This window comes from Dreissena polymorpha, chromosome 14, assembly GCF_020536995.1.
Source record: "Dreissena polymorpha isolate Duluth1 chromosome 14, UMN_Dpol_1.0, whole genome shotgun sequence".
In the NCBI taxonomy this organism is placed as follows: Eukaryota; Metazoa; Mollusca; class Bivalvia; order Myida; family Dreissenidae; genus Dreissena; species Dreissena polymorpha.
The window spans coordinates 34,695,779-34,722,666 of NC_068368.1; the positions used below are offsets into that span (position 1 = coordinate 34,695,779).

At 33.0% G+C, this 26,888-nt stretch overlaps 1 protein-coding gene across 1 annotated transcript in view; it reads right to left on the reverse strand.

Moving 5' to 3' along the window:
- Positions 1 to 16,979: 16,979 nt before the first annotated feature.
- Positions 16,980 to 26,888, reverse strand: part of LOC127857282 (slit homolog 3 protein-like) — a 10,636-nt gene continuing 727 nt past the window's right edge. The window contains exons 2-7 of the mRNA XM_052393695.1: positions 25,966 to 26,037; positions 25,540 to 25,611; positions 23,082 to 23,153; positions 21,305 to 21,376; positions 20,836 to 20,907; positions 16,980 to 17,182 (exon numbers count right to left, since the gene is read on the reverse strand). Coding sequence (XP_052249655.1) covers positions 16,993 to 17,182; positions 20,836 to 20,907; positions 21,305 to 21,376; positions 23,082 to 23,153; positions 25,540 to 25,611; positions 25,966 to 26,037 — 550 coding nt within the window. The 3' untranslated portion in view covers positions 16,980 to 16,992. The remainder of the gene's footprint in view (positions 17,183 to 20,835; positions 20,908 to 21,304; positions 21,377 to 23,081; positions 23,154 to 25,539; positions 25,612 to 25,965; positions 26,038 to 26,888) is intronic.

Here is a 26,888-nt window from a genome sequence, read left to right on the forward strand (position 1 = left end):
TTCCGCTGAACCAGTCGGTGAGACATCCCATCATGTCGCGGGGTTTTTATTTATGAAAAGGAACCGAACAGTCAGAAACAGAAGGTACTAGACTGTATAAAACATGAAGTACACAGGACAAACGTACACGGAATAAATTGAAAGGCGCAAACTCATCAACAAGATTTATATAAATTCCATATTTAAGTGTGCATTTTGCTTATTTTTAATTTACATTTGTACTCATCACTGTTATGTGTATATTGTTTTTAATACAACTATGTATAATTGCCGGTCGCTTACTATTGCTTAAATATGTATTTTTGTATTGTATTTTTTGTGTATTGTTTAATATTTTATTGCACTAAAATGGGCTGAGTACCGTTAAATTGGGTTTGAATGGCAAGGTATAGTTTACCACAATGCTGTAATGTATATGTAACCGCCCATGCGGATACAGTTTGCGAACACGCAGATTGCATTCTAAAACACACCTTAGTGTTAGCACAGTATCCGTATTGTATTTGAAACTGGGAACAAACGGTGTTTATAATCTTACTTTCTTATCATGGCAATTGAATGCAAAAATGGTTGTACGTGTATAAATTTTGTTTAACGTTATCAATATGCACAAGTTTCACTGTCAAACGTGTATATGAAATTGCAGATTGTTTTTATTTTCATCTCTGTATAATATTGAGTTATTATATATAACAATCTGACTCTCTTGATTTGTGTCATATTGAATATCAAAGTCAAATTATAACATTAAAGTGGAAGGTGTAAAGGTGTCTTCTTATGATATGTTATTCATCGCAAGACCTGTTTTATTCATCGCATATATATTTTTAAACGTATCATTATATGTCTCATGTTGATTATTTAAATCTGTGTCTATGCTTAATGCTTAGCAAACGAAATTTAACCATCTTTACCATCTAACGGTAATCAAATCATCAGTGTAACCACAGTTAGCATATTATGTACAAAACATATTTACCCCTTAACAAAGACTCCACGAAATCAACTCAATACTTTTCAAGTTTTTATGGAATAACAAACTGAACAGATAAAGCGATCAATGTTAATTGGCAAGAAGCTTAAAGGTGGTTTAGATATGCCTGACTTTGAAGTTAATTCAAAATGATTAAAAATAAAATGGATTAAACTTTTGTATCATAACGATGAGGCATACTGGAAAATTATCTCAAAGCTATTTTCAACCAATTTGGAAATGACCAATTAATCTTTAAAATGAACTTAGATTCGTTAAAATCATAACCTTGTGTCCAAAAGAAAATTCCACCTTTCTACACAGACCTTACTAACATTTACATTGAATTAAAAAATATAAAACCGAAATCAAAACCTGAAACGTTTATTGATATAAGATCCCAAATATTGGGGGGTAACACATTCATTAAAAACAAAGAAAGATGATTAATGTTCGCTAATTGGGTCGAATCAGGGAAATTATACATAAATGACATTATTATAAACGATGGAAATGTCTGAGAAACTGTTATCTTACAAAAACTAAAATCAAAACGAAACTGGTTAGCATAGACAAATATACTTAAATTAGCCATATCTACACAATGGAAGGAAATAGTTAAATCAGACGAATCAATTAATTCTAGCGAACAAATTAAAACTACAAACCCTTATGACAAAAACCTCGACTTAAAGGCCCTAAGTTATAAAGATATTAGGACCATATTTATAACAAAACAGTTCACATACCTCAATCAGCATAAGTATTGGGAAACAAGGTTAAACCAACAAATAAACTGGCACACAATATATTTTACTATACACAAATTAATAGTAAAAACAAAAGTTCGACAACTTAAATACAAGATCTTACACCGCATTATACCCACAAATGAAAATATTTTCAAATTGAATATATCTAACTCCTCATGCTGCATATTTTGCAAAGAGGTAGAAACAATCGAGCACTTTTCCTGAATGTCCGTTTGCTACCCAATTCTGAAATCATGTTAATTGCATATTCAAGAGCATAGGACTAAATAAACCCATGAATACTTTACATAAAATAACCATAGGTTACAAAACACAATATGCAGCATACCACGACATAAACATTATTTTAAGTGAAATTTGCTTCGCCATCTATAAAGCATGCATGAAAAGTGAAAGACAAACGGGTCAAGTAGATATATCTAGCATTCTCCTGCACGGTCTACTGTTACTGAAAAACATTACAAAACAAGCGAGACTAAGCATCATTTAGTATCCATGTTCATTGTCCTTTAAAAAGAAGTATTGAATAATTAACACACGTTTCAACTCTCGTTCCTCATCAAACTATCCCTTTTTGTTGTTTATTCGTGTTCTTTTCTACATCCCAAACAAACCACGCAAACTTAACCGTTACTGTTCTAAGCCGATTTCCAGATGTTGTTCATGGTGCACATGGCATTTCTGGCTTTGTTGAGTCTGCTTTTTCTGTCCTTCTCAGCGCCTCCGTCCTTTCGGATGATGCTGCCCAGGTAGGTGAAATGGTCTGATTGTGGTAAGTCGGCTCCATGGGCCTTCACTGGGGTGGGTCTTTCGGCGTTGAGTAGCAAAGTCTCTGTTTTCTTTTGGCTGACAATATTGTTCTTTATTGCCTTAGAAATCCATAGGTGAGTTTATTATTCTTCTCTTTAGAATATATTGATGAAACTTTTAGATACAACAAAATATTATAGATCTAAAAGCACTTGCATTGTCTAAGGGTTTCACCAGCATAATAATTACTTAAGTTGGATAACTGTCGCAACCGTGTATATATAGAATAACAGGTTACTGTCTGATCTTTTTGTAACATATCAGGCAAGGCGTAGAATACTATAACGACGAGGCTTGTCTGGTACTTTCTGAATTGACCTAAAATCAATTAGTTAACTTCAAAACGTTCTTCATAAAAAGAACATCATGGGACACCTGATGCTTGGAATCTTAGACGGTGTTTGCGCCGAGATGCGCTGATAAAATGCTTTTTGTACGATGCATTATATTTTGTTACAGAGGTATGAAGGGTGCAAAGTGCAAATATGGACACATTTACCTAACATTTAAAAGAAATTTGACAGCAGTGCACATGTAATGATTGATCCTTATATATAATAGCAAAAAATATCATGTGACTTAACCAAAAAACTTGACATTAACTAAACAGGCTAAGATTTCTACAGCATAAGATTGCCTATAAACAATAGTGAGGTCCATGCATCAGTCTCTCCTTCAGGTTGAGTCCTCTTTCACTAGATGTATCGGCGCTTTTCACGATATTTTCAGTAGGTACGCCTGCCGAAGGTGATCAAATATCGACCAGAGACAGATAAGCTGACCACGGCTATTCTCTTCTCTGCAATAACCATTTTGATGCTGATTCTGCTTGCTTGCAGACATCTTCCATCGCGCGTTTCCTTGCCATTCATGTGATGCCAATTACTCCGTAGGCCTTTAAGAGTGTCTGCACGGCGAAGCCACCATTGCTTACCTAAACAGGGAGGTTGCAGGTCTTCCGTCTTTGTTGTCGGCACTCTTCAATTAGCCGCTGATATCTGGCTTTCAATCTCTCGTTTGCTGTTCGATTCGCTCTGCCAAAGGCAGTGTCAGTTCCAGAGGCACTATCGTCTTCGTTGCTCTTGCCAGAAATAGCACGTCAGGACGTTAAGTGGTGGTAGCGACGTCTGGCCTTCCACATAACCTGCAGGTGGGGTCCTCAATAGGTATCCAGGTCTGAAGCTTGGTTAGTGTAGCCATAACGTCGTAAACTGAGCGTATTAGTAATCCAATTATTTGGTTGTTCATTCTCTTCATGTCACTCCACGACACACAGCTTGATCAGTCCCCTTCTAATTTCAATAAACTGCCCTTGTTTTATTTATTGCAACTGCTTGTCTTGTTTCCTCCTATGTCGACCGAACTTTACTCCGTCTATCTGCTGGCGATTAGGCCCCCAAACTGGCTAGTTACACATCCTTATCCCAACCTGCCAGATGTAGTTGTCCCTAAAATGTCGATGTGTCTGAGCCTGGATTTTGCGTCGTTGACTGCCATGCCAGTAACCCACTTCCAACAAGTGTTGACTTCCAACCAGGTGTCGCTGACTGTCGCGTCGGTACTGTATCTCAACATAATGACTTGCCTGATTTAATTTATATTAAACTCATCTGTAAGAGAGGGAATTGGAAGCTGTAGCTTGCTACAAGAGCTATACAGGTCGATACTTGAGAAGCTTCTTGGGACTCCGAACCATCTTAGCCGTTTAATTTCTTCTACATAGCTTCCACAGTTTATTTTGGGACGGCATAAACCAAACACGGTCACAAAAGTCTTGTTAAAACTCCATGTTGGTCGATTGTACTAACCTAGTTAACTACTCTTGTCTACGGCTTGGATCCAATTATATGAACACCTTTATCTCAAAATTAAGAATGTAACTTGTCCGGAACTGTTTCAAAGTCTTGACGTCCTCATATTTCGGTATGAAGCAGCCCTCTGGAAAAAGCCCGCAGTCTGTTTACAGTCCCTTCCTCAACAACACATTGATACTTCTCCATAGTCACTCTAACAGTCTCGGGCAATTCTTGTATACTTGGTACGAAATTTCGTTCGGACCTGGTGCTGATCCTGGTCAATCCTTTTTGATGATGTCTCGCACTTTCTGCAGCTTCTGTTCGGCGGCGTTGAAGACATATGTTGGTGCTTCTGGAGAAATTAGCGTGTCGGGGTAGAACAGGTACTGTTCTCTGTTTTCCTCGGTCTTATCTGGTCGGTAAGGTTTTGAGCATCCGGGCCAAAGCAACAAAATGACTTTACGAGTACATCCGACATAAACATGTCAATGATTAAAAATAACGCATAGTCTAGGTTAAATAATAAAACTGAAACATGTTAATATATATAAATTCAACAACTTAAAAAACAATGAAAGAGAAGTTAAGAAATTATACTTGTACATGAATTATCTCTTTTGCATAAATAATTATTGACCATATTTTCAGTAAGTAAATAAGGAGAGGATGACAAATCTCAATTTCATTAATTTATGTTGTCTATTATTGCACTTATTACATCCTCCTGTTGCATATCATTTCACGTAACCATAAAATCATGTCATTATGTTCACACTTTTTTTTATAATATTATCAGCCAATTAATTCGAATAAGATATTAACAGTCAATCTCACAAAAGAACAATAAGACTGCCAACAAACAATTACTTTATCGCGATCAGACTTATGAATATAAATTTTTATGAAAATGTCGAAGGTCTTTCCAAACTACTGCATTTAATTTAGTTAAGTGTTAATTAAAGCGCAAATTCTGAACCCTATGAATTGTGTTACTTTCCTTCAAAGGTCAATATTAGTCTATCTGTGTTGTACTTTGATAATAAATGTCATGTTTTCACCGCTATCTGTGTTGTACTTTGATAATGAATGTCATGTTTTCACCGCAATCTGTGTTGTACTTTGATCATAAATGTCATGTTTTCACCGCTATCTGTGTTGTACTTTGATCACGAATGTCATGTTTTCACCGCTATCTGTGTTGTACTTTGATCGTAAATGTCCTATTTCACTGCTATATGTGTTGTACTTTGATCTTGAATGTCCTGTTTTCACAGCTGTCTGTGTTGTACTTTGATCATGAATGCCCTGTTTTCACCGCTATCTGTGTTGTACTTTGATCATGAATGTCATGTTTTCACCGCAATTTGTGTTGTACTTTGATAATGAATGTCCTGTTTTTACCGCTATCTGTGTTGTACTTTAATCATGACTGTCCTGTTTTCACCGCTATCTGTGTTGTGCTTTGATCACGAATGTCATGTTTATACCGCTATCTGTGTTGTACTTTGATCATGAATGTCCTGTTTTCACCGCTATCTGTGTTGTACTTTTATCAAGAATGTCATGTTTTCACCGCTATATGTGTTGTACTTTGATAATGAATGTCATGTTTTCACCGCTATCTGTGTTGTACTTTGATCATGAATGTCCTGTTTTCACCGCTATCTGTGTTGTACTTTGATCATGAATGTCCTGTTTTCACCGCTATCTGTGTTATACTTTGATCATGAATGTCCTGTTGTCACCGCTATCAGTGTTGTACTTTGATCATGAATGTCCTGTTTACACCGCTATCTGTGTTGTACTTTTATCATGAATGTCATGTTTTCACCTCTATATGTGTTGTACTTTGATCATGAATGTCATGTTTTCACCGTGCTTTACTTTGTCAACATCTGCCAATTATCAAACGTTAAGTGGTTAAGTGACATGTCAACACAATTATGAAATAAAACTAATCATGTATGCAAGTTGTCAAATATGCCTGTTCAAGTTTTCAAAAGAAAACACATTGACCAAACGACAATCAATTTATAACTGTGTATTTTCTTGGGTGGTTTCACTTTTATTTCCTTCCGTTAAGCTTCTCGCTCATTTGTATTTGTATATGATTAACACAATTTTACATATGAAGCCACATCAGTCCACTAAAACCGTCACAAAGGCAAATATTTGTCTCTGCGTTCGAAATGAAAACAAGCCCAACTTAAACAAAGAACACATCGCAATGACCACAGCGATATCGCTTACAATAATAGAAATGTTACAAAACGTATTTATATATTGCTTGCAGCATTTGGTACAGCACATGTTAGGACATGCACATTTCAGGAATCCCTCAACGCAACAGGACAATAGTAACAGCGGTACCACTAAAACATAAATTATTCCAAAAACGATAAACTGAGTGTTAGAAACTGTGTTTTCACAGCTCTTGTCTTGTTTACACGAAAACGCATTAGCAAGGAACTCCGCTGTCAGAACTGCTAGGAAAACGCCAAATCTCCACTTCACTCTATTCTATACTTAGTTTTCGAAAAAAAATGCTGAAATCATATTTTCTATATAACGTGTATTAGCTAACCGACATAAAAAACTCCGAAATAAAATTGTATGCTTATATATTAGCAAATTAAAAGGGACTTTATAACAATTTGGCAAAATGGACAAAATTTAGAAGAATAATGTATTGTTTACAAGTGTATATTCAAACAAGCAAATAATCAATTCTGGTCTAAACCAATATTAAAAATATATGTGTTTTTTATTGATAATCATATGTTAGGGAATGAAAACTAATAACGCGTTTGTATTTTGTATTGCAAATTCAGCACAAATGGTTTATACCGGCATATGGTTTAAGCTCACAACTTAATTCAAAAGCTTACGAATTGAAGTGAGCTTTTGATTCTATAGGTCCCGGACTCAAACTCGAGGGCTGTCACTAAATATTTTTTTACAATACTTTTATAAGTATTTCAAATATTCAGAATAGTTTTGTTTAAATAGTTAATTAATTTAATGACAATTAATAAACACTAAAGCAAGTAAACAAGTACTTTAAAACATAATTTGGAAACAATCCTTCAATACTAATTCACGGTTTGGAACAAAGTAGAGTATACGTGACCTGTTGTTTGCATGAATCAACAAAGCGTTCATAATGCGGAATATTTGCTGAGCGATGATTTCAGTTGAAAACAAAATTATTGTTTCAAATGAATTTATCTTCAGTAAATGTAGATTTTAACACTTAACTTGAAACATTCGGGTCAACAAATAACTTATCATCAAACCTGCAACAATAATAAGCTAAACATTTTGAAACAATGCCACTAGAAAATAAAGAATAAATATAGAAATGTCATTATGCGTCAGTATTCGTAGAATTGTGTTTCAACTTACTGTACACCTTATTTTACAATTATAAATATTACATTGGCATGGGTTAACGTAGCATCGTTTACGTGTCAAAAGCCTTTCCAAAAAAATTAAATCACCTGGATTTTAACGGTCGTTCTACTGATAAATACTTTTTGTTGATTTATGTGTCATTTGTACTTGCTATATAATATATATTATGAAAAATAAATTATTCTATTTTTTTCATTTTTACATGTTAATTTGTCTTACGATGGTATATCATTAATGTTAAATAGTTTATAGTATATTTACGAGTAAAAAAGCAAATTTTAAGATATTCGATTAAGTAATGGCTGTTATAGTAACTATCATACCTGTTATCTTACCAAAGAAATCTAAAATACTAGTAGATACAACAAAACAATTTAATGGATTGTTGCAATCGATGGTAAACAATTTGTGCGATTTCTTAACGTTCTGCTAACGATTTAAATGGTATGCAAATGAGCTAATTAATTGATAACAAATAGTACACGAATCGATTTACCAATTATTGTTTCAATGTTTAAAAGAACATGCTACAATGCACATTGCAGAACAATGAATTAATTAGTTTAACAAAATGACACACATTAATTACTCAGTCGCACAGAAATGTACTTAGTTTTCGAAAAAAAAATGCTGAAATCATATTTTCTATATAACGTGTATTAGCTAACCGACATAAAAACTCCGAAATAAAATTGTATGCTTATATATTTTCAAATAAAAGGGACTATATAACAATTTGGCAAGATGGACAAAATTTAGAAAAATAATGTATTGTTTACAAGTGTATATTCAAACAAGCAAATAATCAATTCTGGTCTAAACCAATATTTGAAATATATGTGTTTTTTATTGATAATCATATGTTAGGGAATGAAAACTAATAACGCGTTTGTATTTTGTATTGCAAATTCAGCACAAATGGTTTATACCGGCATATGGTTTAAGCTCACAACTTAATTCAAAAGCTTACGAATTGAATTGAGCTTTTGCCTCTATAGGTCCCGGACTCAAACTCGAGGGCTGTCACTAAATATTTTTTTACAATACTTTTATAAGTATTTCAAATATTCAGAATATTTTTTTAAAATAGTGAATTCATTTAATGACAGTTAATAAACACTAAAGCAAGTGAACAGGTACTTTAAAACATAATTTGGAAACAATCCTCCAATACTTATTCACGGTTTGGAACTAAGTAGAGTATACGTGACCTGTTGCTTGCATGAATCAACAAAACGTTCATAATGCGGAATATTTGCTGAGCGATGATTTCAGTTGAAAACAAAATTATTGTTTCAAATGAATTTATCTTCAGTAAATGTAGATTTTAACACTTAACTTGAAACATTCGGGTCAACAAATAACTTATCATCAAACCTGCAACAATAATTAGCTAAACATTTTGAAACAATGCCACTAGAAAATAAAGAATAAATATAGAAATGTCATTATGCGTCAGTATTCGTAGAATTGTGTTTCAACTTACTGTACACCTTATTTTACAATAATAAATATTACATTGGCATGGGTTAACGTAGCATCGTTTACGTGTCAAAAGCCTTTCCAAAAAAATCAAATCACCTTGATTTTAACGGTCATTCTACTGATAAATACGTTTTGTTGATATATGTGTCATTTGTACTTGCTATATAATATACATGTAAGCATAGTATGAAAAATAAATTATTCTATTTTTTTTCATTTTAACATGATAATTTGTATTACGATGGAAGATCATTAATGTTAAATAGTTTATAGTATATTTACGAGTCAAAAAGCAAATTTTAAGATATTCGATTAAGTAATGGCTTTAATAATAACTATCATACTGTTATCTTACCAAAGAAATCTACTATACTAGTAGATACAACAAAAAATTGAATGGATTGTTGCAATCGATGGTGAACAATTTGTGCGATTTCTTAACGTTCTGCTAAAGATTTAAATGGTATGCAAATGAGCTTATGAATTGATAACAAATAGTAAACGAATCGATTTACAAATCAGTTACAAATCGTGAAAATATCGAATTTAATGAATCAGTAACAAGTCTTAAATTACTTTTGAGCTAATCGGTTCAAAAGATGGGATTTACATCGGTAAAAAACCTCCACTGAACTCATATTCGCATTTGTTTGATAGACTTCGGACTAAAATAATGTTATGTAAAGTGGTTCTTGCGCTGTACAAACCAGCCATGAATAGACCGTTGCAGAATCGATAAATTGACCGCCGCCATATTGTCAGTCACGTGACTGTCCGCCATTACACTTCTGCTAACTTGTGTGAGTCTGCGATTCCAAAAGCCGTAGACGTAGAGAATAGCCGCTTCGCCGATGTCAGATAAATAAATTACTTAATGAATTATTTTCAGACGTTTATCACATTTATGTTGTTAAAATGATTGGTTGAAGTTGATTGTTACAAATAAAATGTTTAAAATGATTTCGTGTATTTGTTTGTGTGTGTGTAATCAAGTGGTAATCATCGGCGAAAATTTGCCGGATAAGTCGCTCATATTATGTCTTTGATTATACTTTTTACTTTTAACTTGTTACAAACAATTCACGCATGTATTGTTGTGTTGATTTTAATAGCCAATACATCAAACAGATTCTTTTTTAATTAATACTTATTAAAGATTAATTACCGCTAATTGTTTGTAATTGGTCTTAATTGGTAAAACTCTATATTCTAAAATCATAACATATTATATTAAGTAGGATATATTTGATACGCCTTCCATTATTTTTCTTGTTCTAATTGAAATCAGAGATAAAAAAAAATGTTGTTTAGTTTTAAATTAAATTTTGTGAGCTGGAATTATGTCACGTAAAAAACAGAACTTTTTATCATGAGAGAGTGATATTGATCTTGACGATCTTTTAAGTGATTATACGGAAGATGAACAGAATGTTAATATATATAGTTAAATAGATTTTCATCTTGGAATCATGTAACAGCTATACATCTAAAAGTACTAAAAAAATGTATTTTAAAGGTCTTTGCAGTAACGCAAAACATAATTATGGATAACGACACTTGTTTAGTCAATTAATCGGAAAAAACAACAACAAAAAACACCAAAACAATATTTCGAAAATATATTATTTAGCGCAAAACGAATTAATTAATACATTTATTTTCATCTTTAAAAAAACGCGGCATCAGCATTAAGGTAAAGCTTATCTGAAGACTGAAAGGCCGACAATTTGACACAACAAAGCTCTATGCATAAGCCGTATTGTTTTTTTTGCAGAAGAGCTTCAATAAATAGTAATAGATCTAATTATAAAAATATAATTATCAATGGCATGATTACGCTAGTGTGATAAACAAATGAGTGATAGAAAGTGTCAGGAGTGCATTGAAAATAAACGTACTACAAAGCCATATTAAAAGCGAAGTGCATGACGGTATTTACATGTAATTTTAATTTGATGGGTTTTGTACAAAGAATGATGCTATTGAGGAATATTAACATACAACTGAAAAACAATTGAACGGTGTACTCATGTATATTGAAAGCTCGTTACTAGTGAGTATGAGTGACAAATATCTAACATTTTAACACACATATATTTATAGACATATTTTTTTAAACATTTTCAACCTCTGTTGGTGTCAAGTGTAATTTCTTGTTTTTATGATGTCGTTCGTGCATGCCGTAACATTAAATCTTCATACGGAATGACGTAGTTTTAATTAACCGATACCCGCTAAATACATTAAATATTTTTGCGTAAATTTTATAATTATTAAATACTTTCATAAATTAAACGGACTAGTATCTCCTGGGTAGTATTTTTACGGTGTACAATTTCTCATTTTCTATGTTGGACATAACTTTTATTTTGTACAATATGTAACATATCTAATATACGCAACTGTTAAGTATGTCGGGGGTAAATTAACCAACCAAATGACTGCTAAATACTACCAAAAAGAGGAGACATGGTGGCATTATCAATTGTTTTTAATGACCAGACTGTCATCTGCCACCCAGTGTGGTTTATGACACCATGTTGTTACTGAAGTCAGGACAATATCTGATCAAAACGAGATAATCGGATTATGCAGAACAAAGGGGGCAATTAAACACTGGAACGGAAAGGCTTACACGATTATAAGATTGATGCAAATGATCAAATGAAAAATATTGCATTTATTTTAATTAAATGCTTTTGTTAATGTGTCAATGTGTAAGTTTTCCTAGACAAATACCTAAAAATGCATGTTTTTCAAACCTTTTTCTTTCATAACACTAGCGTTACATCTCCCATGGCAGAAAAACTGTATTTCATACAACCAAGGTCATGTAATGACGGCCTTAATTAAGAAAGAAATTCATCCGTTGAATAATGGTGCTTTCTTTCTTCTTTCTAACTTTCGGTTACTTATACTAATACAATATATATATATATATATATATATATATATATATATATATATATATATATATATATATTTCTCATATAATATTTCCCGTTCCCTTAAAATGTGACCATTTAGTTTAAACAATACACCCTTTATGCCAAAATAACAACAACCATGCATGTGTTCTGATTCCTTTATAAAACTGAATTTTCTTTAAAAGACTCGATTGTGGGATTGACTCTATGCGCCGCATAGACCAATCTTAATATAGGAAAGCTAGCGAGTCTGTGTACTATACCTCCGTACAAATTAGCGGAGAGAAGAATTTTAAATTCGGACTGCTATTCATTTAATTTATTCGCTTGTAAGCTTGCATGGCTTGTATTATCAAATACTTTAAACACTGAAACGTGTGAATAAGCGTTAACGTTTAGTTTTCAGATTAATTAAAATATATTGAGGACTAACTAATTTTCTTGGTAGCTTTTCGCGCTCCCGCCGTTCCGAGATGTATGACCACCGAGACGAGACTATTTACCGATATTTACCGATTTTAGCAACAGTCACCAGTGTGCACTAAGTTTGCTTTAGTTTAATTCATTTATAGACCGATATTTGGTGTCACGTCCCCCCTCTGATTCTGTTCCGGTGTCGTTTATCTTGTCATGTGCATGAATTAAACCATGCATGAATTTAGGACACACTTTTATCGGTGTATGTACGCTCGTGATTCTATAGGTATTATTCTGGGACCCGTTCTTGACTGACTGTACATAAGTAAAGGGCTGGCATCAACCAAGTGTCATATGGTAACAACTGTCAATATGGCCACGAAAATGTTAAACACTTAGAAGATCTTTTCCTTCTGGTCACGTTAATGCGATAACATGCTGTGTTTTAATAAAACCTAATCGTCTCCGTTTCAGGCTCAAATCAACACGACGGCATTTCTTCTTAAACATATATATGTCTTATAACAATTTGTATCCACTCTTGTCAAGCAGATATGTATTTAATTACCTTTGTACGAAAACAACTGTTAGAAAACAATATTTATCCCACTTTAACAGCGAATTCGGTTGATAAAAGCCCCGTTAATTAAATTTCTGGTAAAGTCAACGGCACGTGCTACATTGTAAGAGGCTACGTTGTAAACAAATTTAGTTCCTTGTATATAACAACTAAATGTTATATTTATGTTATAGAACTTTTCGATTTGCAATTCAAAATGAATAAAATTGTAATTTATAACGCACGACTCTTTGTCACAGAACGATATTCTGATTAAAAATAATAATATTTGATCATCGGTTATTTTTTGAACGCGGAGTAATACACTGACCTTGGTTACACTTGGTTGAACGGGTCACATGTGCAACATTCTTTATCTTAATGTTTCCTCTAAAATTATAGCTTGTTAATAAGGACCTATTGAAAAAAATCGAATTACATAAATAATTGATTGTATTCACATAAGTTAAATAGTATATAATAGTCATCAAACCGATTAAAACCCCCAAACTCTTTGCATCGATCGTTCCATTGCGGTCAATCAAGTTTGGATTATTTTTTGTTTTTAGTTGGTGTACTGTTATAACATAAGTCTAGGAATGGCATTATCTGAGTATAGCAATAACTTCACCTGCAACAAAATGTACCACATAACAATGCAATAAAAAGTATTTTATCATATTATGCATAAATAATCAAAGTTTGAGAAAACAATTACCAAATTAAGGAATTTCAAAAGTTTTCAGGTTGCCAAACCTCAATTAGTGTTCACCTATTTTTTCGGTAGCCATGTATGAAAGTATTTTTTGACAGAAAAGGCATAGCAATAAATGAACGTTTAATTACTCGTTTATTTCAGCACAAAATGTATCATAGTATGGCTGTTTTGACTTACAACCACAATGTTTTTCACACTAAACGATACAAACACAACGAATTGCGTTTTATTTTATAAAATACGAACTGAATTTATAAGTGGACTTGTGTTCGTAAGATACATATAATTTCTTATTCCGCCTTTGTTTGAGCACTCAATCAGTCCAAATGTCGAAAATTAAACCCCAAAACCCAGGTGCGTTAGTTCACGTCGTGTTTTTTATATCATTATATAATATTAATGACTCTAGCAGTAATACTTTTTGAGTTAATTGAAACACAATTTCAAAAAAGCAGTTTTACTGAAAAGACCATTAATTTGCGAGTTTAAAAAATGATGAATAATACGCGAGTACACAGGTTTACTTGCTAATAATATGTTATCATATGTTGTAAACTTTAAACAATAGTGTTTGTGTTATGGGGACAAACAATCAGCAATTTGATGGATGGAGTCATAGACATAGGCACATCCATAAGACATCTCATCCCACTGATAAGGGGGGAGGGACAATAGACATAACATGCAATATATGCATATTGAAATGTTATCACTATAAAAACCAAACACGTAGCGTAACAGTCAAGCGCAGTCGGCCTGATATTTAACTACATTTTATCCTACACTAAAATGGTGATGTTAAAATAATTAACCAAGCCCTGATGTTGAATCTGATAATGCCAGTCAATTAAGTATTAAAATGATGACACAATCATAAAACAAGAGGGTCACGGGCTCAGTGGCGATCACCTGAAACCCGAAATACATAAACTATTTTGATAAGGTGGACTTCAGAACAATACAAGTTGTATTTGAAACATAAATATTTCATTTCGAGGCACATTATTATGACAAACTTGTGATAATTGAAAGCATTTGCATGGCTTGTATTATCAAATACTTTAAACACTGAAACGTGTGAATAAGCGTTAACGTTTAGTTTTCAGATTAATTAAAATATATTGAGGACTAACTTATTTTCTTGGTAGCTTTTCGCGCTCCCGCCGTTCCGAGATGTATGACCACCGAGACGAGACTATTTACCGATATTTACCGATTTTAGCAACAGTCACCAGTGTGCACTAAGTTTGCTATAGTTTAATTCATTTATAGACCGATATTTGGTGTCACGTTTCCCCTCTGATTCTGTTCCGGTGTCGTTTATCTTGTCATGTGCATGAATTAAACCATGCATGAATTTAGGACACACTTTTATCGGTGTATGTACGCTCGTGATTCTATAGGTATTATTCTGGGACCCGTTCTTGACTGACTGTACAGAAGTAAAGGGCTGGCATCAACCAAGTGTCATATGGTAACAACTGTCAATATGGCCACGAAAATGTTAAACACTTAGAAGATCTTTTCCTTCTGGTCACGTTAATGCGATAACATGCTGTGTTTAAATAAAACCTAATCGTCTCCGTTTCAGGCTCAAATCAACACGACGGCATTTCTTCTTAAACATATATATGTCTTATAACAATTTGTATCCACTCTTGTCAAGCAGATATGTATTTAATTACCTTTGTACGAAAACAAATGTTAGAAAACAATATTTATCCCACTTTTACAGCGAATTCGGTTGATAAAAGCCCCGTTAATTAAATTTCTGGTAAAGTCAACGGCACGTGCTACATTGTTAGGCTACGTTGTAAACAAATTTAGTTCCTTGTATATAACAACTAAATGTTATATTGATGTTATAGAACTTTTCGATTTGCAATTCAAAATGAATAAAATTGTAATTTATAACGCACGACTCTTTGTCACAGAACGATATTCTGATTAAAAATAATAATATTTGATCAGCGGTTATTTTTTGAACGCGGAGTAATAAACTGACCTTGGTTACACTACAGTCATTATCAAAGTACGACAAACACTCATGAAAACGCGAAATTATCCAGTTAAACTAATTTTGTTTAAATAAAAATGTTTACTGAATAAAAAGTGGGATATATAGAATAATAGGTTAGTGTCAATTAAATATCATATTTTTTCATGCTCGGCACGAAAACCAAAAAGTACTCGTCAAGGCTCGTGCTTTTTGTTTTCAAAGCCTCGTATGATTAACCTGATCTATAATCAACACTTACCTATTATTCTCTATATCAAATTAAAACTTCGACTGGGATTCGGACTCATACCTCTGAAAATAGACTACTTTAATTTAAAGTCTACTTAAGTCCCGTAATCAATCGTGCAGATGCGTAAAGCGTTACATGTACATTCTATTCACAACGATTTTACTACATTAACTGATATTTCCGCGCTCGCTTAAAGTTTCCCTTGGGGGAAACTGTTTATGATTATTAAAATAAATAGTCCATTGACCGTAAGTTAAAGCATGAACAAATAATACCTTATAGACCGTCTCAATTCCCCTCAGTGTAATAGGTTTGCTCGCCACGATCTGTGTGGTGTGTTGTTTAAAACGCTCACGAACTTAAGTATTTGGTGACATAAAATTGCAAAAATAATCGCGTACGCTTCGAGATTAAAATACCCATCATGTATATGTCTTCTTTGTAGCGTCAACGATGTTTTATGAACCCACTTTCAGATGGGTCATATAAATGCCCATTGTCCGTCGGTCAATCCGTCAGTCGTACCACCCGTCGGGTTGATTTGTAGACCGTTATTCAAAATGCAGGTTGCTAAATGTAAAAAATTACATTCACTAGAAATAATACGCAGATACAATTAAATACATTATTACACTATGTGATCATTTACGATATGTCTTACGAAGCATCGTGAGTATTGAACAATATCAATTTCCGAGGACGGGCGTCAGCTTTGTACACACGCGATACAGTTTTTTTTAATAGCAATACATTACAAATAAACACACGTTGTGCATAGACTATTCTTTTGAATGTATACTTCAACTGTTAAATCGTTAAAATCTGATTAAAAACATTAACACTAAAATAAGCACGGTTTGTGAATCGTATGTTAAAACGCTGCACCAGTCTGCGTCCTGCAGGTTAAATCCGCTTGGGTGACGTTCGCTAAATCACGTCCCTTCATGTGCGCGGGTTGACTGCACACGCCGATTACTTTGGGCTGGGGCTGGCCGCTTTGTACTGTTTTCTTAAGCCATTGCAGGTGGCAGTCGCAGATGAGCGGGTTACTAGCTAGATCACTGGAAAAAAGAACATCGTTTAACCGACAGCTGTTTAACAATATCGTGATTATTTGATACGCTAATCTTACGATACATGTCCGTTTGAACGGGTCACATGTGCAACATTCTTTATCTTAATGTTTCCTCTAAAATTATAGCTTGTTAATAAGGACCTATTGGAAAAAATCGAATTACATAAATAATTGATTGTATTCACATAAGTTAAATAGTATATAATAGTCATCAAACCGATTAAAACCCCCAAACTCTTTGCATCGATCGTTCCATTGCGGTCAATCTAGTTTGGATTATTTTTTGTTTTTAGTTGGTGTACTGTTATAACATAAGTCTAGGAATGGCATTATCTGAGTATAGCAATAACTTCACCTGCAACAAAATGTACCACATAACAATGCAATAAAAAGTATTTTATCATATTATGCATAAATAATCAAAGTTTGAGAAAACAATTACCAAATTACCAAATTAAGGAATTTCAAAAGTTTTCAGGTTGCCAAACCTCAATTAGTGTTCACCTATTTTTTCGGTAGCCATGTATGAAAGTATTTTTTGACAGAAAAGGCATAGCAATAAATGAACGTTTAATTACTCGTTTATTTCAGCACAAAATGTATCATAGTATGGCTGTTTTGACTTACAACCACAATGTTTTTCACACTAAACGATACAAACACAACGAATTGCGTTTTATTTTATAAAATACGAACTGAATTTATAAGTGGACTTGTGTTCGTAAGATACATATAATTTCTTATTCCGCCTTTGTTTGAGCACTCAATCAGTCCAAATGTCGAAAATTAAACCCCAAAACCCAGGTGCGTTAGTTCACGTCGTGTTTTTTATATCATTATATAATATTAATGACTCTAGCAGTAATACTTTTTGAGTTAATTGAAACACAATTTCAAAAAAGCAGTTTTACTGAAAAGACCATTAATTTGCGAGTTTAAAAAATGATGAATAATACGCGAGTACACAGGTTTTCTTGCTAATAATATGTTATCATATGTTGTAAACTTTAAACAATAGTGTTTGTGTTATGGGGACAAACAATCAGCAATTTGATGGATGGAGTCATAGACATAGGCACATCCATAAGACATCTCATCCCACTGATAAGGGGGGAGGGACAATAGACATAACATGCAATATATGCATATTGAAATGTTATCACTATAAAAACCAAACACGTAGCGTAACAGTCAAGCGCAGTCGGCCTGATATTTAACTACATTTTATCCTACACTAAAATGGTGATGTTAAAATAATTAACCAAGCCCTGATGTTGAATCTGATAATGCCAGTCAATTAAGTATTAAAATGATGACACAATCATAAAACAAGAGGGTCACGGGCTCAGTGGCGATCACCTGAAACCCGAAATACATAAACTATTTTGATAAGGTGGACTTCAGAACAATACAAGTTGTATTTGAAACATAAATATTTCATTTCGAGGCACATTATTATGACAAACTTGTGATAATTGAAAGCATTTGCAAATTTACACTTTTATGTAAATATACCTACTTTAGATACATGTTTGAGGGTAACTCAGTAAGGCAGTAGCTGGTTGTATTTCCTTCATAACAAAGGCTGTCTATAAAAAGTTCTTGAGTGTTAACAAGCTTTTTTTAAATGTGATCTGGTGATCTAGATTTTTACCTTACATGACACAGTTTTAAACTTGGCCGATATATCATTAAGACAAATCTTCTAAATAAATTACATAAATTGGAATACAAACGAATTTTCTATTGTGTTAAGACGGCTTTACTATAGCAATTTTAGGTAACCTGCTCTCACCCCTGGTGGTAATATTTTTCCATGAACCGAAACAGTTTTTTAACTCAGTTCAGATATATTTAGAACAAATGGTCGGAGCAAGATTCATGAAGGTTTCAGCCGTATAAAGAAAACTGCCCCGCAAAATGGCGGCCATTTTTTCATCGAACATTTGCGCTGAGATATAATAAGAACAAAGGTTCCGACCAAGTTTCATGAACATTTGACGGTAAATGTGATTTCTAAAGAGTTATTAAGGTTGTATTATAGCAATATAAAGAAAACTTCCACGCCCTCTCGCGGCAATGTTTTTGAACACACCCAAACCATTTTCGCACTCAGCCCAGATTAAATTAGAACTATTCATTGGAATATAAATGTGTGTTAAAACGTTCTTTTATATAGCCATATGAAAAAAATACAAATGCCCCGCCCCGAGACATCATACAAACAAATGTTCTTACCAATTTTCCTACAGATCGGACAATAAATGTTACTTTTAAAGTATTAACAAGGTAATGCTATTGCCACATGAGGATAACTGCCCCGCGCACTGTCGGCAATGTGTTTCAACAAACAGAAGCCATTTGAACAACTATTCTGATAACGTTTCGTGACGATTGGACAATAAATGTGACTTTAAGAGTGCTAACAAGCTTTTTCTTTATTTTGACCTGGTGACATAGTTCTTGGTTAAAAGTAACCAAGTTTCGAACTCGGCCAATATATTATTTGGACAAATCTTCTGACCAAGTGTCATGAAGATCAGACAATAAATGTGGTCTATATAGTGTTACCAAGGTAAATGATGACGTAAGATGCACGACGGCGACGAACGACTGTCAAAGGCGATCACAAAAACTAACCATGATCACGTTAAGCTAATAATATTTTTTTTTAATCAATGTTTATAAAATGAGAAGATCAATCCAACTTTATTAATAAGAATTTGCCAATGGTCTATGGTGGGAAACGTTTCCTATTAATTTAGTTTTCTTATGATTTTTGTATTAATTTAAAAACTACCATTGGGAAAAAGGTAATTTAAATATTGATACAAATGATACAAGGAACTATTGAACAATAATATATTTTAACTAAATCAAGTTAATCGATCGTTGCATATCTGCAATAAAATAAGACCCTTTCCCATTGGATCTTTTTTTCTCACAAAAAGAAATATCCATTTTGTCTAAATATCTATGTATCTTTAATACAAACATACGAACAAGGACATCAACACTGCTTAAAAAAATATAATTGGTCGTTACCAAGACTACTTAAAACAATCGACAACCCCACGGTATTGTGTCCTTATTAAAATTGTCCATAATTTGTATTATTTAAGACAATAACAAATCCCACTTAAATCTGTTCGATTCATATAGTGGCAGCAATATCAAATAAAACAACAACATAAAATCACACGGAAAAATGTAAATCCCATTATCAAAGGTAAACAACCGATGGGAATGCCAATTGTTTAATGAAAAATAACATAATTTGTGTAAGCGCAAAATAATCAGTTATTGATCACACAAAAATAGCTATCAAACACTTATTTGGTATATAGGCATATTAAAAAGATAAAGGATACTTTTATTTGCAAAATATTGATTTTGCAAATGTTTCCGGTGACGGATTCCATTAATGGAATTTTATCCAATATTGTCAATAGTACATATACAATAAGAAACATGCGCATTTTCTCATCGAAATTGTATAACATGTCTAACAAATCTGATAATTATGTGTTTTTAATTTGAATAAGACCGTGATGTAACTGTCTAAAGCAAATAAAACATTACACAATTATAATTCACTTTCGTTATATGTACTTGATTTAAATGCAGAAAACGTCTTACAGTGTCCCTAGGTTGGGCATTCCTTCAAATGCACCGTCGTGTATGGATTCGATACTGTTCTTGGATAAATCCCTGTAACAAAAACAAACTCAACTGAATTTATCAATGATGATCATACTTTTACGAAACAAATAATTTAATACTTTAAATAAGCTTAGAACTAGTTAACATGCATATGCACATGCCTTAAATTAAGTCTATATTCAAACAGCAAGTAGCAAAAGCCAGAATAATGCAGAGATGCACTGGAAAAAAAACCACTATTCACAGAAAGCGAATGATGATGATGATGATGATAATGTTGATGATGATGATGAGGAGGAGGAGGACGACGAAATGAAGTGGGCAATAATAAGACAAAGGAATCCTTAATTTATATTCATTCAAGTATACCCAAGACTGACACATGTATAAATGGGCAGCTGAACGGTATGTAATTCAAAACAATTGTGTGTCTATTGTAACTCACAGTAAGCGTAGTTGAGTCAATCCACTGAACGCCGCCCGAGAAATGTTTCGTAGCTCGTTGGAATTCAGCAACCTGAAGTTACAACAAAGAGCGCCATGTGACTAAACAATCAAGCACGACAAGATCACTAATTTTCAAGGGTTGTGGATTTATAGTACACAAAAGGTTATAAGTTGACAAGTAACAGATGAAATGACGTAAAATCATTGAATGGTCGATTCGTTTGGTAAGCCAGGAGAGTAATAACCAGGGAGCCCCTGATACATAATAGGTATACCAGTCTAATGCTGGCTATTGGAAAAGCACTGCATTCGTATATTAATCTATAACGATTGAATATTTATATTAATTTAGAAGAAGCAGTTTTGTAAACCAAAATATAGAAATTTGACCACTCATTTTTCGTTTATATAACATGGAATGTGTTTGTCCGTTTAGTTTACACCAAAAAGGTTAAACAACCTTGATCGCTGAATATGTTTTTCTATTAAAACAATCGCAACATGTACTCAACGTGTCCATATATCACACTATTTTTATATTTATGTTGTACAATTAATAAAATTGCAAAATGAATTTCAGTTTTTCAAAAGTAGAAATAAACATATTTTATCAGGAATTCCAATTTGAAGAAAAGCTATTGACTTACTTTGGTGGTAAATTTTAATGTATAATAAAAATGAGGGGTGTCTTAAAATGTCAATTTTTCCTTGAAATCATATTGAAATATGTGTTGTCTAAATTTAATGGACTAAATAATGTATATGTGTTTTATAAATAGTAATATGACAGACATGATGTTCAGTGTTACTGGTTTTCGAGTCATTCCATGTATTTCATGTGCATCTTTTTTTTCAATATTCATTTTTGTATTGTTTTAATGTTTTTTATTCCAGCTTATATTTAAGGCAAGTGAACAAATGCTATTATACTACAGGCTAACACACATAATATAACATAAACGATAATAAAAATTATCAAATATAGGCGCTCCGCTTTTTGAATGGTCAAAACAATGTATTGTGGTTGCAAACTTGTTGAAATCGTTCCGGAAGTCACATATGGGGCAATTAGTAAGTATTTTACTAAATGGCAAATATCTGCAAATACATAATACTACAGTCGCATAGCTTACAAGTAATGCATAAAAAGGTACCTACTTATACATACTAATTATAAAGTCTGAACCTCGGACATTCAGATGGTACCTACTAAACAAATGTACATTCTAATTGTTTACTATGAGCCTACTTATAGAGTTTCAAACCGGACCGTACGCTATGACGAAGAATTAGTCGCAAGACACAAGTGTGTAAATAACCATCGACATCAAATCATTGTAAATCTAGTTAAAAAAATAAAGAAAAAGAAAAAAATATGATATTATTGCAAACACCCAATTTTTTATATTTAGCAGAACAACACAATTACAACTGTTTTAGGAAGAAGTGTTACCGAAAAAGTAATTATATGTACAGGTATAGTGCAGTCCCTTTTCCCCGGACCAGCGAATTAGTTTGTTATTATATATTCAATCCGAATAAAGAACTGGCAGTTTCGAACTTCTTTCAAAACACTTGTTGGTACAAAATGAACCAAATAACTCTCAAAAATAATAATTTCTAATCGAAGTGTTGTAAAATGTCTAAACATACATAATAATTATGTATTTGAAAACGAAAGGAAATGATATAACACTCTGAAGCAAATACAAATGTACGAAATTATAGCTTCACATTTGTTATTTGCACCAAATTAGAACTCTGAAACGTCTTACAGGTCTCCTAAGTTTGGCAATCCATTAAATGCACCGGCGTGTATGGATTCGATTAGGTTGTTGCCAAAATTCCTGAAACAACAACAAAGGAAACTGAAGTAATAAGCGATAAGTATGCGTCTGCAAAAAAACGTTAATTCAAATAGTTTCAATAAGCTAAGAATCGGTAAACATGCATCTGTCTTAAGGTTTATAAGGTAAAGAATATATGCAAAACCACACGTTGCAACATACTCAATATCGCAAAGTTTACTTGATAAACAGCGCTTTTCCCGGAAGGCGAATACTACCTAACATTTAAAAGGACATAAGACAACTTCACATAATAGAGAAGGTTTTTCCTTATTATAAATCAGAACACAGCCTTACACGTTTATACATGTATAGTACTACTTGACGCGAGTATCTGAACGCCTCCCGAATATCAACTAATAGCGCCCGGTTATTACACTTCAAAGTAACACAAAAGCACATTTCTAAGGTTATCCTTGTATAACACTAACGGTAACACGTTTCCTGATAATACACGAAACAAGTTAAAGCCAATGAAAGTATGGACTAAACAAATACGCTGTGTTGACTTTAAAGTATTTATATGGAAATAATGATGACGATAATGAACATGATGATGGTGAAAATGATGAAGATACTGATGCTGATAAAGATAAAGAGGAAGAACAAAATAATGTTATCTGTCTATCATCTTCATTCCATTAACAAGACACTTCCATCCATAATTGCCATCATCATAAACATCGGCATCCATCATATTAAGCCACAACAACCACCAGATCAATCACAGCTGCTGCCACAGCCGCTGTCACCGACAAAACTGTAACCAACACCACCCCCATCTCAACCGCCATCTCCAGTGCAACAGCCACTAGCAACAAGATAAAATTGTCATCACGTGTTTTTTATTTTATTTATTTTGATTAAAAATATATAAACTGTCTTACGTTTCATCAAATAGCGCTGCAATAACTTCTTTACAACGAATTGCAAAAATGAACTACTAGTATTCTTATTTTAAGGACATTGTTGTAAGAAAGTTTTTTTAGGAACAATCTTTACCAATACATGTTTATATCATTGCTCGTTTATTTCAACATACACGTAATCATAGTATGGCTGTTATGACTTTAAAGTACAATGTCTTTAATACTTATCGAAAGCACATTTTTTTTATATTACAAATACATAAACACTGATATTTTAAGTGGACGTGTGTCCGTAAGACTCGCATATACTCACATTCAACTTTTATATGAAAAGTTAAAAAGTATAAATGTCACAAAATACACCCAAAAACTAAGGTGCGTAGGTTCAAGTCCTATTTAATATGAGCAAAACATATGCATAACTCTAGCGGACAAAGTTTTATTTTACTAATTGTTCCACAAGTTCAAATTAACATGTTTTACTGAAAATACTATAAATCTCCTGTCATGTGAAAATAATTGTTGTAAATACCCAGGTACACACGTTAACTTGTTAAAAATTATGTTTAAAATAATCCCCATTCTTATAACAATAGTTGTCGAGCGACGACCATAAAAGACGTACGGGCATATGCACATTTAAAAAAAATGCCACAAATCCCATGGGAAAATGCAAAAATCCCATGGGAAGATCAACTTTGCTTTTTAAGCAAAAAAAAATCAATTATTAATTAAAAAAAGACTTGTATCCCAAACTTAATCTCAAATAAGCAAATTTTCAAAAAATGGTACTTAAGTTTGCGTTATTTCGGTTTCGCAAAGTTTTTCCGATGGCCGTTTTGGTTTGACAAAAATGCACAAATATAAGCCATTTCACTCCACTGAAAGGGGGAGGAAAACAATTCAGGCATAACTTACAATACATGCATATTGATGTTTTAGAACTAGATGAACAAACAATGTTGCTTGTCCGTCTGCACTCAACCGACGGATAACGCACTTAACTTTATGTTATACTAAATATCATGGCATTAAAACATTTCACAAATCACTGATGTCGAATCTGGTTACGTAAGTCCTTAAGACATTACATTGATCATTCCATTATGAAAACATGAAAAACATCATTACATGCGGAAAAAAAAGAACTTTCTGAAATGGGAATGTTTTTAATTTTCTTAAGTGGAAAAAAAATGTAATGGGATTAATTTCCCATCTAGTGTAAACTGGGAAAAAATAGCATGAGGAAACAAGAAAAAAATATATTTATATTAAATGTATTGGAAAACAAGGAAATTTGGGGAAATGATGTGTTGCAAGTTTATCAAGTTAATCTTGGCATATATGAAATCAAATAAAACTTTTTTTTCCACGTTAGATTTTTTCCCATAAAATCAATCCCATATGTTTCTTATCTAGACATGTTACGAAATAACTTATACTGGAGTTTGCAAATCTTCGGTTTTCCAAAGGTTTTACGGTGATCGTACTAAATTTGAACTCTGAAAACGTCTTACAGTGAACTCAGGTTCGGCACTCCTTCAAATCCGCCATCGGCTATTGATTCGAATGTGTTGTTGTATAAATCCCTTAAACAAAAATAACTTAATCTTAACTAATCAAGGATGATATGAAACACTTAATCAAATTGTTTAAATAAGCTAAGACTCGTTCAATATTTATCTTTTTATGCCTTCATAAAGTAAAGATTAGCCGGTGTCTTTATTCCAAAACTATTTGTAGCCCGACAAGAAAATCTTAGTTTCATTTATAAACATCATTCTTCAAGAAAACGCAGAAAACTGAGTGCGGTGACAAGGCAAAAGAACAACAACATATAACGTTTTTTCATTCAATCAAGCAGACCAAAGACTGACACATTTATGCATGGACGGATGGTCGGCTTGTATTTCAAGATAAAGCATGTGCCTATTGTAACTCACAGTGTGCGTAGTTGAGTCAAGCCCTTGAACGACGCCAGAGAATTGTTGCGTAAGCGGTTGAAACCCAGGTCCCTGAAGTAACAACACACAGCGCCATGTGATCAAACAATCATGCAATACAGGTAAACACGTTTTCATGGGTCCCGTTGTCGATTAATAGAACAAGTTCCCTGGTAATACAAGCAACAGATGAAATCACGTAAACCCATTTATTGGCCGAATCTGTAGTTAGCCAGTATACTTATCTCCAGCGAGCCAATTCTAAATAAGAGTTATACTTGTCTGCTGCTTGCTATGTGAAAAGGCAAGGTAATTATATATGTGTATGTAAAGATGGGATATCTGTATAAATAAAGGAAAGGCATGTTGTAAAACAAAGTATGTTACGTCGACAATACTTAAATTATTTACATGTATCTTACATTGGATTAGTGTGTGTGTTTTTCGTTGAGTATACACCGAAAAACAAAAACAACTTTGAACTCAGAATAAGTAATTCTAGTAACAAAGGCAACATGAACTTGTCCATATATATCACACTTGTTTATGTGTATGTTGTAAACTTAATACAATTGCAAAATGAGATTCCCTTTTTTCCAAGGCAGAATAGCATTCATCATCTTATAACGCATTCAAGTTTTTAGAAAAACTATTAACGTATTTTGGGGGCAAATTATAATTTGTAACGAGAACAAACGAGGTCTTCGAATGGCATATGTCATAACAATTATATAAAAGTATTATATTTCCTTGTTTGATTCAAAGCGGATTTAATCGTTGTATGGGTGTAAATCATAGTATTATGATGGGCTTGATGGGAAATGTTATTGATATACTCAAAAGTATGTATTTCCAAATTCCCCATTTGCATACAACAGTAAAAAAAATCAATATTAATTGTTTCTTTTTTTTTTTAAATTGCA